Below are 13,311 nucleotides of genomic sequence, written 5' to 3' on the forward strand. Positions count from 1 at the left end.
GCCACACTCAAGTTATCATTTATTAACTAACGTTTCTTGACTCACTAAAACCAGAAAAAGATATATTACATATTCTTATGAAAGTCATACCACTAGCTGAAACATTAATAGTCTCACAATTAGAGGCTGTTTACATCAGAACAAACTTTTTTAAAGCTTCTAAAAGATCAGTTCACCTGAAGTTTAAAATAATTTTCAGTTGGTTCAATATCATGATGACTATACGCACCAGCATTCAATATTTCAATTTCTAACTGGTATATTAAAAAAAATCACCACTTCTCCAGTACGAGTACACAAAATCTGAATGCTAATCAGTAACACCTCTTCAGCCAAAGTTTTGAAGCAGTCTTTGTGGAGTTTCCTTGTAATAACCACATCTCTCTTGCTCGACCTGAACATTTCACAGTTCATGTAGCATGAAGCTCTTTGTCACTAATTTTTTTTTTTTTTTTCATTTCTTTAAACACAGAATGAATGCTTGTTGATAGGGAAATGATAAAAGCTTTTAGACACAACTAAATTAAACTAACACTGAACTCACTGTGCCCTGGCCTCATGCTGGTCAGAAAAAGTAGCAGGAAAGACTACCTTGAGTGAGGGCACAGGACCACCAATGAGACAACACCTAACGCAAGATGACCTGAAGTGAAGTAGTGATCCAGGAACCAAGCAAACAGAAACATGGAATAAAATCCTCACAAGAACCACCAAAAACATGGCTTATCTCAAGCAATTATTTTTGAAGTTTTTTTAAATTACAAGGTCTTTTCATTAATAATTTGCTCATGTTCTTTCCACACACACTGTAAGCTCTGTCTTCCAAATTTGTCATTTCCTAAGAAAAAAAGAAAAATAAATCTTTTGTTATTAGTTTGGTTACAGAAGCAAAACAAGTGTTCTTTCAGTACCCTCTTGCTGGATGGATCTGCTTCAGGAAACTGCCTGCAATCCCACTGGAAGCCATAGATTTTGCCACTCTGCATGACTGGGAACATTACTACCCCCCTGCTCAATTCCTAACCACGCAGTGTCCAGAAGGAGCAGGCAGGCTACAAAAGGAAGTCTTCTCTGAGCACTATTTTATTGTACTGATGGTACTGAATTTAAAAAAATGTTCAGTTCCTCTCTTATGCTCCATACTTTGACAGAAACAACACCAACAATTCAGCTCATTTAAGTTTGAACACTGCAGTGGGAGATTTGATTATCAACCTACATGATTAATCTTTATACTAATCAAACATGAACTATGCTCCTGAATGAATTCCTCCCATTTCAGGTGGAACCTCACCCTGGCTGCTGTCAGCCTTTGCAGTGGTACATCCCGACACAGACAGCAAAACATGACAAGGAGTATTTCTGACCAAATGGAAGTGTGAGATACGTTAAATTTTCCACACAACAAAATATGAAGGAGCAACTGAGCTCAACTACTTTATTTTAAATTCTTCACTACATAGTATCTTCCTGTTACAACTGTTAAATTTTAGTATTATTGATGATAGTAATGAGCCACTGCTATACACTAAGCAAAAAGTAGAAAAAAATACAAATCATGTTTATGGATAAAACCAAAAAAAGAAGTGGGCAAGACTGTGAGGCTAGGAAATTCCAGTAGTGTTCTGCCATTATAAGCTACCTCATTAGATCATCTTAATTTAAGATTCCTCAGTAGAAAATAAACAGTTACTCCACAGCACTGGAAGAAAAGCCTCAATTTATGTCCTGGACCTTTTTGCCACCTTCTGACAGAGAAGAAATGACTAACAGGAATATATATTCCCACTTTTGTGGGTGTGGGAAGTCTAAGCTGCTTTAAAAAATATGATGTTTGGAAATTCTGCATTATAGGAAGTTCTGCTGAAATTAGACTCAGGTCAATGTATACAGGCTACTAATGTAGAAGCACATATTTACCAAACAGGCATTTTCTTCCAATATGCTTCCAAACAACATCCCTGTAGAAATACTGATGACATGCGAGCAATGGACCCTTATATAACTGTTCTCTCCCATTCTCTCTATTAACTGTAACAATCAATAACATTTTTGGCTGATGCAATGCCATTCTCACTGACATCCATTTTCACTTTCCGACTGGATATTGGTGACCAGATTTAAGCCCTTTTCAAGGGCATTAATTCTGCCAGATTAAAATAAGATGTGGCTTATATCTTCAGGGTACTCCCCAGGCATTGCAGGGGTCATGCTGCTGCACAGCGCTATATATATTTCCATTCAAACTTCCCAGTTGTAGTTGTATGGACCAACTTTTCCCCATCCCTGAGTTCAACATCCCTCTTACAGGTATAAAACATCAATCAGTCCACATGCTTCGTAAGTTCCAAAGCTTGTGACCCTATCAACTCCTACAGCACTGACTACCACCTGCAGAAGTCTGCCAGAATGCATCCTTTCTTTGGCCTCTCCTGATCAGAAGCAGATTTCATACAGACTATAATTCCCCCTGGTGGTGCCTCGAGATGACCTAGACAGAAAAGTTTAGCCAAAATCATCCTTCACTTCAAGGGTGAAATGATAACACCTTCAGTTTCATATGCACATAGCTACAAATATGAATACCTAGAAGCTGAGATCTTACCTTCCTATGTCATCATTTCCATTTCCTCAACTTGTCACACTCATTTTTAAGCGTTCCTCCTTTCTGTGTAATTCCTGTACCCAGAGGCAGAGCATAAAACTGATTATTCCCTGTCCTCAAAGCAAAGAAGCTCTTATCTCTGTACATCTGACCTTAAAACTACCAAGCCTCTTAGGACAGAAACTTTATTTGGTATTTGAAAGATCTGTAAAGAACACAAAAATACTATTGTACAAAGCAGAAGTCAAACCTAATTCCTTACCACCTTGTCTGTTCTTCAGGAGAAACTGAAAAGGTTACAGTGGCCCACAGGGTAGCATGCCAGCCTTCTTCAGTTCCTTTTATTTAACCTCTCTTTTACTACAGTTTCTCAACTGCACTCTTTTGTTCAGCTCTTTACCCTTCTATTCTATCTTATTTTAAAAAATAATAATGTAGGCTCTCCGCTTTTATTTAAGTGCTTTGTCTTTCTAGTCTTATTTTACAGCAATAAACCAAGATACACCAAGATACACCAAATAAGGTACCAACAAAAGCACACATTGAAAATTTTCATATGACAATCACAATTAACAAAGCATTTGGACAGTATTTATAAACGTGTTAATTCAAATTCATCCAAATAATGAGTTCAAATTAATTACACAGACATACTAGAAAATGTTTCCTGTACCACCAACAGACATACTTCAAGCCTATTACTGTTCTTTAGTTTGCCACTATAATTTCAAACCCTAAAGCTTTATATAGAGGAGGTGACCTGTACTTATATATATTAATGACCATTTTTTTCCCTCATTTTGAACCAGAAAAATAAGTTAAAGTCTCCTTGTATTTCAGGATAATGAAACTAAAAGCGACAGAATTTAGCCATAGAGCAGGTATGATGATAGGCAAACAATCCTGATTGATATAATGATCATGTTTGCAAAACTCATAACTCTTACGTTCCAAGGATGAAATATGGGCAAATCTGCTCACAGTTTCATAAGCTCTATTTCTGGGGCAGCTGTCGTTCTCTCGTCACTGAGAACCTGTAACAGGCTCACCTGTGACAACTTACAAGGCAGTGGTGAGTCACACCACTTTTGGAGATACAGGCAAGAAAACAAAGTGCAAGGAACTTCAACAAGACAGCCCAGGTACCCTGAAGTTATTTTAACTCCTAGAAAAGACATGCCTAAAGAAACATGATTGCAACAACTACCAAAAGGGCTGATATTCTGCACTCCGCAGCTGGCAGCTGTTTAAGTCAGCAGGATTTACAAAATCAAATATGCTATTTTCCAGCTATTAAAAACACACATCTAGCCAGCAATTTATTGCTCCATTCTCTATATACAGTAAAAAGAAAGCTATTAACACAAGGAAACTAAGAAGATATATTTTTTACTATTTGATTTTTGGCCATCAAACAGACCTCAAAAAAAACAAAATCATCACACCTCCCCCCACCTCTACTGAAAGAGTCAAAGCAGGTTCTCAAACCAAAACCACAATAATTAAAAGCAAAAAATGTACAGCATGTAAAACTTAACACTGGTAGGTAAAATTCAACAAGATTAGCATTCCACTTTAATATCAATACACACACTGAAGATCAAACCTGGCCATGTCAACAGATAACATGCAAGTTACTTCCTGTCCATATGACTACTTACTGCCATTCCAAGTTTTCAAGTCAGCAAGATTAATATACCATGCCAGTTGTCAATTCACTTTTGGCAGCTGAAGGAAAAACTTGTAACTGCACCTAAACACTGTTTTTCAAATATTAATGCTTTTATAATCTGCAGTGAGCATTTTGCAGTGTAATTGCTTTGTTGCATAACGCATCACCCAGACTGAGGACCTATTTTGTCATTTCAGAATTATTGTCCTAGAAGTTGGCAGTCCGCAATGCAAGTTTTATTTTTGTACAAACACACAAACACACAATTATTTTAGAGCTAGGTTTCTCTGTTCTGCAGTCTCACCCAAAAGGAACATTAGGCAAGCTGCAATCATGCACTGTTTCTGAAACAATGGTGCCCCCATCCGAACAAACTCGTAGCCACCAGCTATCACTGGATGCAAATGTGTATCTGGATAAAAACTCCCTATGTGAAAAGGAATGCTTTCTCATTACACTTATTTCCATATCTGAACTAACAGAATCTTTTAAAATTTGGTTTCATATTCATTAACCAAAATTCAAATTCTGTGTTTCCTAAGTATCTTAAAGCTAGACATGTAAACTAAGACAAGTTTACTAGTTTTCCACCAACACTTGAAAAACTACCTTGTAAAACGTGTGTGTGTGTGTGTGTGTGTGTGTGTGTGTGTGTTCACCAATTTTCTGGAGAATTATCTGCAACACCTGATAATCAGTTTATGAATGCTTCATACAATCGGAATCAGCTTCTGCCTCTTCCTCAGACTTCATTCCTGCTAGTGAGAAAAGTAATATTCTAAGCCGAAAGAAAAACGGAGCTCCACCTCAGAAGTGGAGATAAGGTGGTGTTCCTTCCACTCTATCCTGTTCACCACAAAGCATTACAGGAATTTTTCAGTCTAGTCTTTGACATAAAATTTTACTTTATAGCAAACTGTGGGAAAAACTGAAATTCCATTCCTCACTTCTGATGCACAGAAAGGGAATATGCCGCTATCTAAAACAGAAAACAAGTAGCTACAATCCCAGAGGATTCCTTTATCTCAACAGAACTGTAATTTTTTCTAACTTCCACTAAAATTTATCTATTTCTATTGAAGTCTGGATTCAGTAAGATTTCTGACATCCTACGTGTCTCAGGCAATTGAGCAATTAGTATCTTCATGTAGATTCTTTCTTATTTGCACACTTCAGGTTTCTGGAGGAAAAAAGTCCACAAGAAACAGGCCTTTTATGTGAACCCAAGTAGGCATTTCAGATAAACAAAAGGTTTTCCATGGAAGTCAGTGCTTACACTCAGTTATTAGCAACAAAATTTACAACTGAGACTTGGTAATGCCACTTTTGTTTAAGATGGTATTTACAGGAATACTGAGAAAGGTGTTTAGCTTGGCAGTTTCCTGCTCAAAGCTCTTATCAGAGGCTGAGGCCACATACACCCCTGAACACAGAGTTTATTCAACACATAAAAACCTACAGATACAGAACACTTTGGGCTTTTTCCAGATGCTCCTGGTAGGCTGCAACTCCAAAACAAGTCAAATCTGAGTCTGCTGCTTTGCCAAAGGGAAGTTTAAAACTTGAACCATGGTTTTGGCACTGATACATCATCTTTTAAAGAAACTAACCTTTTGCTGTCGACCTACTGTTCTTATAAAAGCTTGCATATGCTTGTATTCCATGGAGTGCTAGTTTTAACTCTTGATCGCTACAATAGATGACAGTACAAATGACGATATTGAAAAAGTTTAAATATAAGCTGCCCATTAATCAGCCTTTAGAAAAAAATATATACCAGATCTTAATATTTAGTGCTTCTTATCTTCCTGCATTTTTTAATAAACTGGTTATTAAGAGTCCTTATAAAGTATTTTCAAAGGAAAATGGAATAAGCCATTTCCTGTAAGATATAGTTTGTTGCAATAAATGCATTAATTGTGTGAGGAATTTGTTTTGCAATTAAAAAAATAAGAACATTTTAAGTATCACTCCACGTTCTGCAGCAAGAACAATTCATCACGTAGCAAAGCTATGGCAATGCCCTGACAGCATGTTATACGAGAAAAATAAATGCATTACATTGGTTAATCTAGTCTGCTTAGCAAAATACTCATCTGAGATAATGAAATGAGTCATCAATCACCACTACCAGACTGTCTGTTCCCATCTTCCGTGTTCCATCCAGGTGGACCTCTCATGACAAGCACAGTGCAGTTGTACTATTTAATCAGCACCAGCCCTTTAAGATAATCTTTTAAACATAACACTTGCAGAATGTCATTAAATACAGTTATCTTTTCTTACAAATGAGCAAACCTCAACATAGTGCTGAAGGTTTGACTTGACTTGGGGATTATAGTTTCTTCTTACTTGAAAATAAAAGTCCCTGATAAACATTACACAGTGTACCTTCAGTCCCACCATCTGTAAAGGCCTATCTTTTGAGAAAATTACTCTAATTCTGAATTCTTTTGTATTCCTGTGGGCAGAATGGTTCCTCTTTCAGGGTCTTTCCCCTCTCTTTCGACACTTAAATTCCTCCTAATTCCTATTTCTAGCAATTACTTTCTTTACTGAATCTACTAACTTCTTATTCTTACAGTGTAGGGACTTTCAACATTCACTTTCTCTCTTTCAAGAAAATTAACACCATCAGATTCAAAGAGTTCCAGTTTTACATTTTCCTTCCCTTCATCTCCAAACCATATTCACCCAGCAGAACTATGTCACACTTGCAAGCTATCTCTTCTATCTCATCTCTACCATAATTCCCTACACCACGATGAAATACATTCGGGTCACCAGTTCTTCTTTCACTAAGCTAGTTATTCAGAGACAGTCAAAATCAGGAATGCAAGACAACTTTTCTGTGACTACAAACAGGTAATGGTTGCTACATCTTGAGTTTGACCTGGACAGCCTACATTTTAGAATATTTGTGAGACTGTCTACAGCAGCAATGCAATTCAGAGCATGCGAGGTTTTGCAGTGAATCCTGTGGTGCCTCTATCTACCATGTGCTGATTTGGATGTCAAAACATTTTCTGTGTGCACAACTTGATTTTTTTAAGAAGCAATCCTCACAAAACATTTCAAAAATTAACAGGATATTAGGTGCTAAGGAAATGTGAAGGCCACTCCTCCAGCATTTACCTTTTTGAGAACTTCCAACTACATGTATTGTAGACATTCAATCCTGGGAAACAGGCTAAATTTAGTCTGAAGTAATCTTTCTGAATCACATGTGATGGAGGTATGAGAAAACTCAGCATCAGCCACTTGGATCCACTGACCTGCTCCTACCGCTCATTACTAATGTGGACAAAGCTCCAGGATCCAAGAGCATTTTGGACTGTGGACTGAGTGTAGGAGAGAGCAACTCACATCTGACAGAAATGAACATTAATTCTTTGCACCATAGGCTCCACGTATTTCTATTCTAAACCCTTGTCAAGGACAAGGCAGGGCCCTCCCTCTTTAATGATTGTTACATTCCGCAACTCACAGTCAAGGGCGTCTGATTCTAACACTAGAGTTCCATCAATTAATGTAATAAAGACCAAATCAACAGAATAAAATGCCATGTTTGAACACTCTAATGAAAAAAAAAATCACCATTGATTTCTTTTTCCTGTGGGGAAGTCTTGCCTACTTCATTCAGAGTTCTTTCATTCTGCTAACGGATTAGGTTTCTTTAGATCATTTAAATATCAAGAAAAACTCTGAGAGCATTTCTGATAAAAAAAGTCATTTTCAGTGGTAAATACGGAATGACACTGAAGTAGTGACACACAAGAAACCACACTGTAGTTTTTGCTGCTTCCTGTATGCTGGAAGACACAGTCTTTTGTACAGCCCTCAAAGTCACCATGAACCACAACAATGAGAAGACGAAAAGATGAAAGCAAGATGGAGAAAGCCTGGAAATGTTACACTGTGATATTAACTCAGAGGAAAAAGATGCTGCTGATGAAAGGGCATGCACATTGCCCTTCGGGACACTTGTTTGAGCAGACCTGCTTTAAGTCACTGGCAGGTATTTGTGAAGTTGCACATCAAAATAGATCAAGAGAACAGCTCTTAAGGCAAAACAACTCCAGAAGACATCACATGTTTCTGAATGGAAGGTGTGTGCCCCTTCCTTTTAGGAATGGCACTGACTTAGGCGACTGCACAGCCTCAAACTTTCTGTTTCTCATTGTACTCGGGTAGAAAGTCTCCAAATCTGGGGGTGCTCTAGCTGATGTGGTCACACAAAACATGTGGAGCACAGCAGAGAAACAAGCCTTAGCGGGGAGAGGAAAGAGTACTGCAACATACTGTACCATGTGCACTCAGACTCCTCCAGGGAAGCAACCCTCCATAAATTATACATAAATACGCAGGGTAACAGCAGCATCCGCAACGAATGATGTGAGAACATGCTATAATAGCATCCAGACTCCTGGAACACAAGGCAGTAACCTAGAAGGCTGTTCTTCCTCAGCAGTGAGCAAACATACACACAGGAAATAATTTAAAAACTTATCCAAAAGTGCTCTAAATTATTAAGAAGAGTCAGTTTGCTTATTGCTGCCTTCCTACTACAGAGTGATGTCTCCGCTCTGAAGTCTGGTGATGACAGCCGTGGGTTTTTCCTTGCGCTAGAGCACCGGCCTCATGAGGAACAAACGAGCCGCACAGAACGGGCCCACCCAGCGACCCCCGGCAGCCGCGACCCTTCCTCCGCTTACAAGCCTCCCATCTTCGCCACCGGACAGCCGCCGCCCCCGCCAAACCGCCTGGCTGACCGCGGGCAGCAGCAACACGGGCACCAGCCGCGCTCCGCCGGGGTCCCCGCAGCGGCGGCAGACGCCGCGGGCAGACACCGCTCCGTGCGCGCGCTCGGCTCCAGCTGCCGCCGGCCCGCCGAGCCCCGCCGCCCCCGCCCGGCCTACCTGCGCGGGTCTCGTGCTGCGGCACCCGGAAGTACTTGTTGCCGAACTGGTCGGTGCCCACCAGCTCCTTGTCGGGCCCGAGGAGCCGCAGGCGCAGCGCGCGCAGGGCCCGCCAGGCCGCGCTCATCCCGCGGACAAGGTCGCCGCCAACCGGCCCGGCCCGGCCCCGCCCCGCCCCGCGCGCACCTGCGCCCCGGCGTGTGCCCGACCCCGCCCACGGGCCACCGGCATGCCAGCAACGCCGCTCACCATTGGTGGCAGTCGGGCAGCCCCGAGCCAATCCTGGCCTAAGATGGCGGAGCGGCGGCCGGTGGCTCCGTGGGGCAGACATGCTGGGTTTCATTTCGGCCCGTCAGGCCGGGATCGACGATCCAGTGCGGCTGCGCCGGGCCGAGTCCACCCGGAGGTAGCGAGGGCCGATGGGGAGCCGGGCCCAGCGCGGGGTCTTGCGGAGCGGGGAGGCCCTGGGGCGGCCACCGCAGGCCGGCGAGGCGGTGGCTGCAGCCCCTGGCCCCGCGCTGCGGGGCGCCCGCTCCAGGCCCAGGCCGGGCCGGCCTGATGTGGAGCCCGGGACTGCCCTCGCTGCCGCTCCGTCCCGGAGAGCCGAGCTCTGCCCTGCCGCTGCCCCGCTGTGCGCTCCGGGCGCGGGGAGCCGCAGTGGGGGAAGCTGGGAGCTCTCGGGCTCCCCGGCAGAGGCTCCCTCCTCCCTGTCGTGGTTTTATTTAATGTTACAGAAAACACAGTATTGTTTCTTTAAAGGAAACACTGTAATTTGTTAAACTACATTAATCTGTCCACAAGGTGTCTATAGTTCCAAGTAAGATGAAGCTTGGAAGGATGATACATGATGGAGTTTCTAAGTTGCAGCTACAACAACTGCTTCTTAAAGTTCCTTTTAATTGGTGTTGTCTAATACATTCTGCTTTTTGTTTCACATGTTGACTCCCAAATGCAGTTTTAGTATTTCTTTGAGCTAATTTTACTTATTTATTTCTCTCTTACTTTCCAAACAACTTAGAGAGTAAAATATTTTTTTTCTGCCAGCTTCACAGGAGTTATTTCCAGCCCTGTATCATGTCTGCAAGTCTAGTTTTGCAAAAAGTAACAGGAATGGGTTAAATGCGTTGATGAAGAGTGAAACTGCAGTTTGAGTTATTCAGAGCTACATAGTAACATTCTGCAATTCTGTTCTTGTTGTTCATGTATCTGTTTTTCTTTTTTTGTGTGTGTTGTTACTGTTTTTAGGGTTCTAAGTTTGGAATTAAATAAAGATAGAGATGTTGAAAGGATACATGGAAGTGGTGTCAACACCCTTGATATTGAGCCTGTTGAGGGAAGATAGTAAGTATATACTTTATTTGGTAAAAATGTGTATGAGAACTTCACTGTGTTTTGGTATTATGGGTTTATTTTCTTGCTGAACAGTCAGTTCTATCAACAATGTTGAGATAATGAGTGTTGTAACTTGTGTGCTTTATTAACACTTTCAGCATGTTATCCGGTGGGTCAGATGGTGTTATAGTGCTTTATGACCTTGAAAACCTGAGCAGAAAACCAAGTTACACGTGTAAAGCACTTTGTTCTGTGGGAAGGTAGGTAGTAAAAAATTATATTAGAAGTTCACATTGGTATCTCTTATGTGACTAGCATTAAACTCACAAATTAATGTGCATTCTTATTTCTAGGATAAAAAGACTGTAGGAAATAGTGCCAGAAATCATTGAAGGCTAGCATGATTCATTATCGTATTTGGCTTTATGAAAAAATCAATCAAACAAACAAACAAAAACTTTGTGAGTATTTCTGCCATTTACTAAGTAGCAGGAGCTAATTGTTTTTTCTTGATTGTCTAACAGTTACGATATACGTAACAGCTTGTGTTGCTGTAGACCACACAGAAAAGTCAGACTTAGTACTCCAATTTCATTTTTTAACACAAAAAAGACCTCCAACCCTCTTCCAGGTCACAGTTCCTCACCTGTGAATTTTGTTATTTTTTCATGTTAAAATTTGCAAACTCTGTGCCAGTAACTATGAAAAAGTAATTTTGGGACTGTTGTAGAAATATTCCATGTATCCCACAAGTATATATACATGATATATATCTCTTTGAAAAATTATGTGTTTAAGCAAAAGGAAAATAATGTTTGCATAATCCTGTTCATCTGATTGGAAAAAAAAATTAATATAGATTTGAAGTTGTTGGTTTTATTTTCCTTCTCCCTTCTTCTAGTTTTACTAATTGCTGTTTTAAGTTAACCAAGTAACTCAGCAGGTTCTGAGGTAATACAAAACTTCTTAAGAACATGTTTGAATGAAAACAGAAATGTTACTGACAAAATTGTGTCATATTTTTCTGAAGAACAGTGTATTTACTGTGTGTAATCTACACAACAACTAAAAGCCTGTATTGATTTGTCAGGTTTTTCTTGCAGACAGTATAAATTTGTCTGCTATGGGTATTAAGTCTTCTAGCAACAACTGTTTTTTTCCTTGTATTTACATGGTAAGGTTATCTGGTAGGCTAGGACTTAATCTGAGGCACGTACCAACATACATCCTACTACATAAAAGATTAGTAGTTACATTTTCCCCTTAGTTTTTCCCCAGTCTTCAAATTATTTGAGGTCCAAGGCCTTCATAAGTAAGATTCACAATAACAAAAAAGTTTTTTAACAATAAAAGGCTTAAATGGTATCTTGGACCACAAGAAAGAGAGAGTGTGATATACCATGCATCAAAACAAACGCGTAGGAACAGAATCTACTGCAAGTAAGCTACATTTGGTAAGTGTTGATGGATAGGACTTCTTTAACAAAACTAATTAAAATCATAACTAAGAACAAGTAATGACTGTACATCCCCAAATTTCAAAAACAAAATTAATTCTGGAACAGATGTAGCAAACTGAAGAAATACGTGCTGCGAAGACACATAAAAACTGGCAAATCTGTGCTAAAATCATGCCATTGTTAACTTCAGTTAGGTCAGTAGAAGTATTTCATACTTGAAAATTTTGTTTATGAGTGTAGTTAGTTGGTAGGTTTTTTTCTTGAGTAGGTATTAATTTGTGTAGATGCATATTTTATTTCTTATCAGTTGAGTAGAGGCATAAATCATACTAGTAGAATCTGATTTTGTGTAGATGCATAGTTTATTTCTTATCAGTTGAGTAGAGGCATAAATCATACTAGTAGAATCTGATTTTGTGTAAAACAGTTTTCTAAATTTTAGCCTTATTATCACTTAAAGTAAACATAATAGGTTTTTTGCCTCAGTTATTTATTCTCAGTATTCCTGTAGCTTCCTAGTATGTTTTAGATACTTATTCTAGCTAACAGCTACAGATATAGCTTCAGCTATTGGGATATTATTCATGCAGAGTTCCTGACATCATAAATTAATTTTGTAATTACCAGTAAGAAATACTTCCCATGTGACTATCTGGCTCATGTCTTTGAGTGCCTTGGAAAAGTTTGCCTGTGTTCCAGGTTTGCAGGGCACAAACAATTCTGCTCTCAAAGCTGCTTGAAGGGTAGGCATTTGGTAGAAAACCTTTAAGGCTGTTTCTGAATTGACTGAACTGGGACTGCTGAGGGTCCGGTAGTTCAAAACATTAGAGGAGATAATTGCTGGTGATAGTCTGTCATTTACCCAGTGTTTCTTATCTAGAATTTAGGGCAACTATTACAAAAACCAAGAACTTGTTCCACTTATGGTTTTATAAGGTCCACGGTGTCCTGTGGCAAAAACTGCCATTTGAGAGTAACTGAACAATGTCACCTTCTAGATAATATATAACTGATGCTGTGTATAAGGTAGTCTCCTCTACTCAAAACCTGTCTAGGAATAATGAATGGTAGTGACCTTACTATCCATAGAATTAATTCTGCGTTTTTCTTTGGTAGAAGAGATTAGGTTATTCTGGGTAATGGGGGAAACTACTGCATATAGAATGAACTGAGAATAACATATATCCCCAAAACCTGATGGCAGGCTGAATGGCATGTGACCCCTGCTAAGCCTTTATGAATCAAAGGTGATTCCTTCAGAGCTACCCAAGAGTTTTTCCATTCATTCCTCAGCCCCCTGGATAATGGCAGAACTGATTGCTC

The 13,311-nt window shown here is 39.9% G+C and overlaps 2 protein-coding genes across 2 annotated transcripts in view; one reads left to right on the plus strand and one right to left on the minus strand.

Moving 5' to 3' along the window:
- NDUFAF2 (NADH:ubiquinone oxidoreductase complex assembly factor 2) overlaps positions 1-9,390 on the minus strand; it is a 58,978-nt gene extending 49,588 nt beyond the window's left edge. Inside the window, exon 1 of the mRNA XM_082074609.1 lies at positions 9,197-9,390. Within this exon, the coding sequence (XP_081930735.1) occupies positions 9,197-9,323 (127 nt within the window). The 5' untranslated portion in view covers positions 9,324-9,390. The remainder of the gene's footprint in view (positions 1-9,196) is intronic.
- A 44-nt stretch (positions 9,391-9,434) lies between these two features.
- Positions 9,435-13,311, plus strand: part of ERCC8 (ERCC excision repair 8, CSA ubiquitin ligase complex subunit) — a 32,555-nt gene continuing 28,678 nt past the window's right edge. The window contains exons 1-3 of the mRNA XM_082074611.1: positions 9,435-9,602; positions 10,442-10,537; positions 10,687-10,788. Coding sequence (XP_081930737.1) covers positions 9,526-9,602; positions 10,442-10,537; positions 10,687-10,788 — 275 coding nt within the window. The 5' untranslated portion in view covers positions 9,435-9,525. The remainder of the gene's footprint in view (positions 9,603-10,441; positions 10,538-10,686; positions 10,789-13,311) is intronic.

This window comes from Streptopelia decaocto, assembly GCF_964273445.1.
Source record: "Streptopelia decaocto genome assembly, chromosome: Z".
Lineage (NCBI taxonomy): Eukaryota > Metazoa > Chordata > Aves > Columbiformes > Columbidae > Streptopelia > Streptopelia decaocto.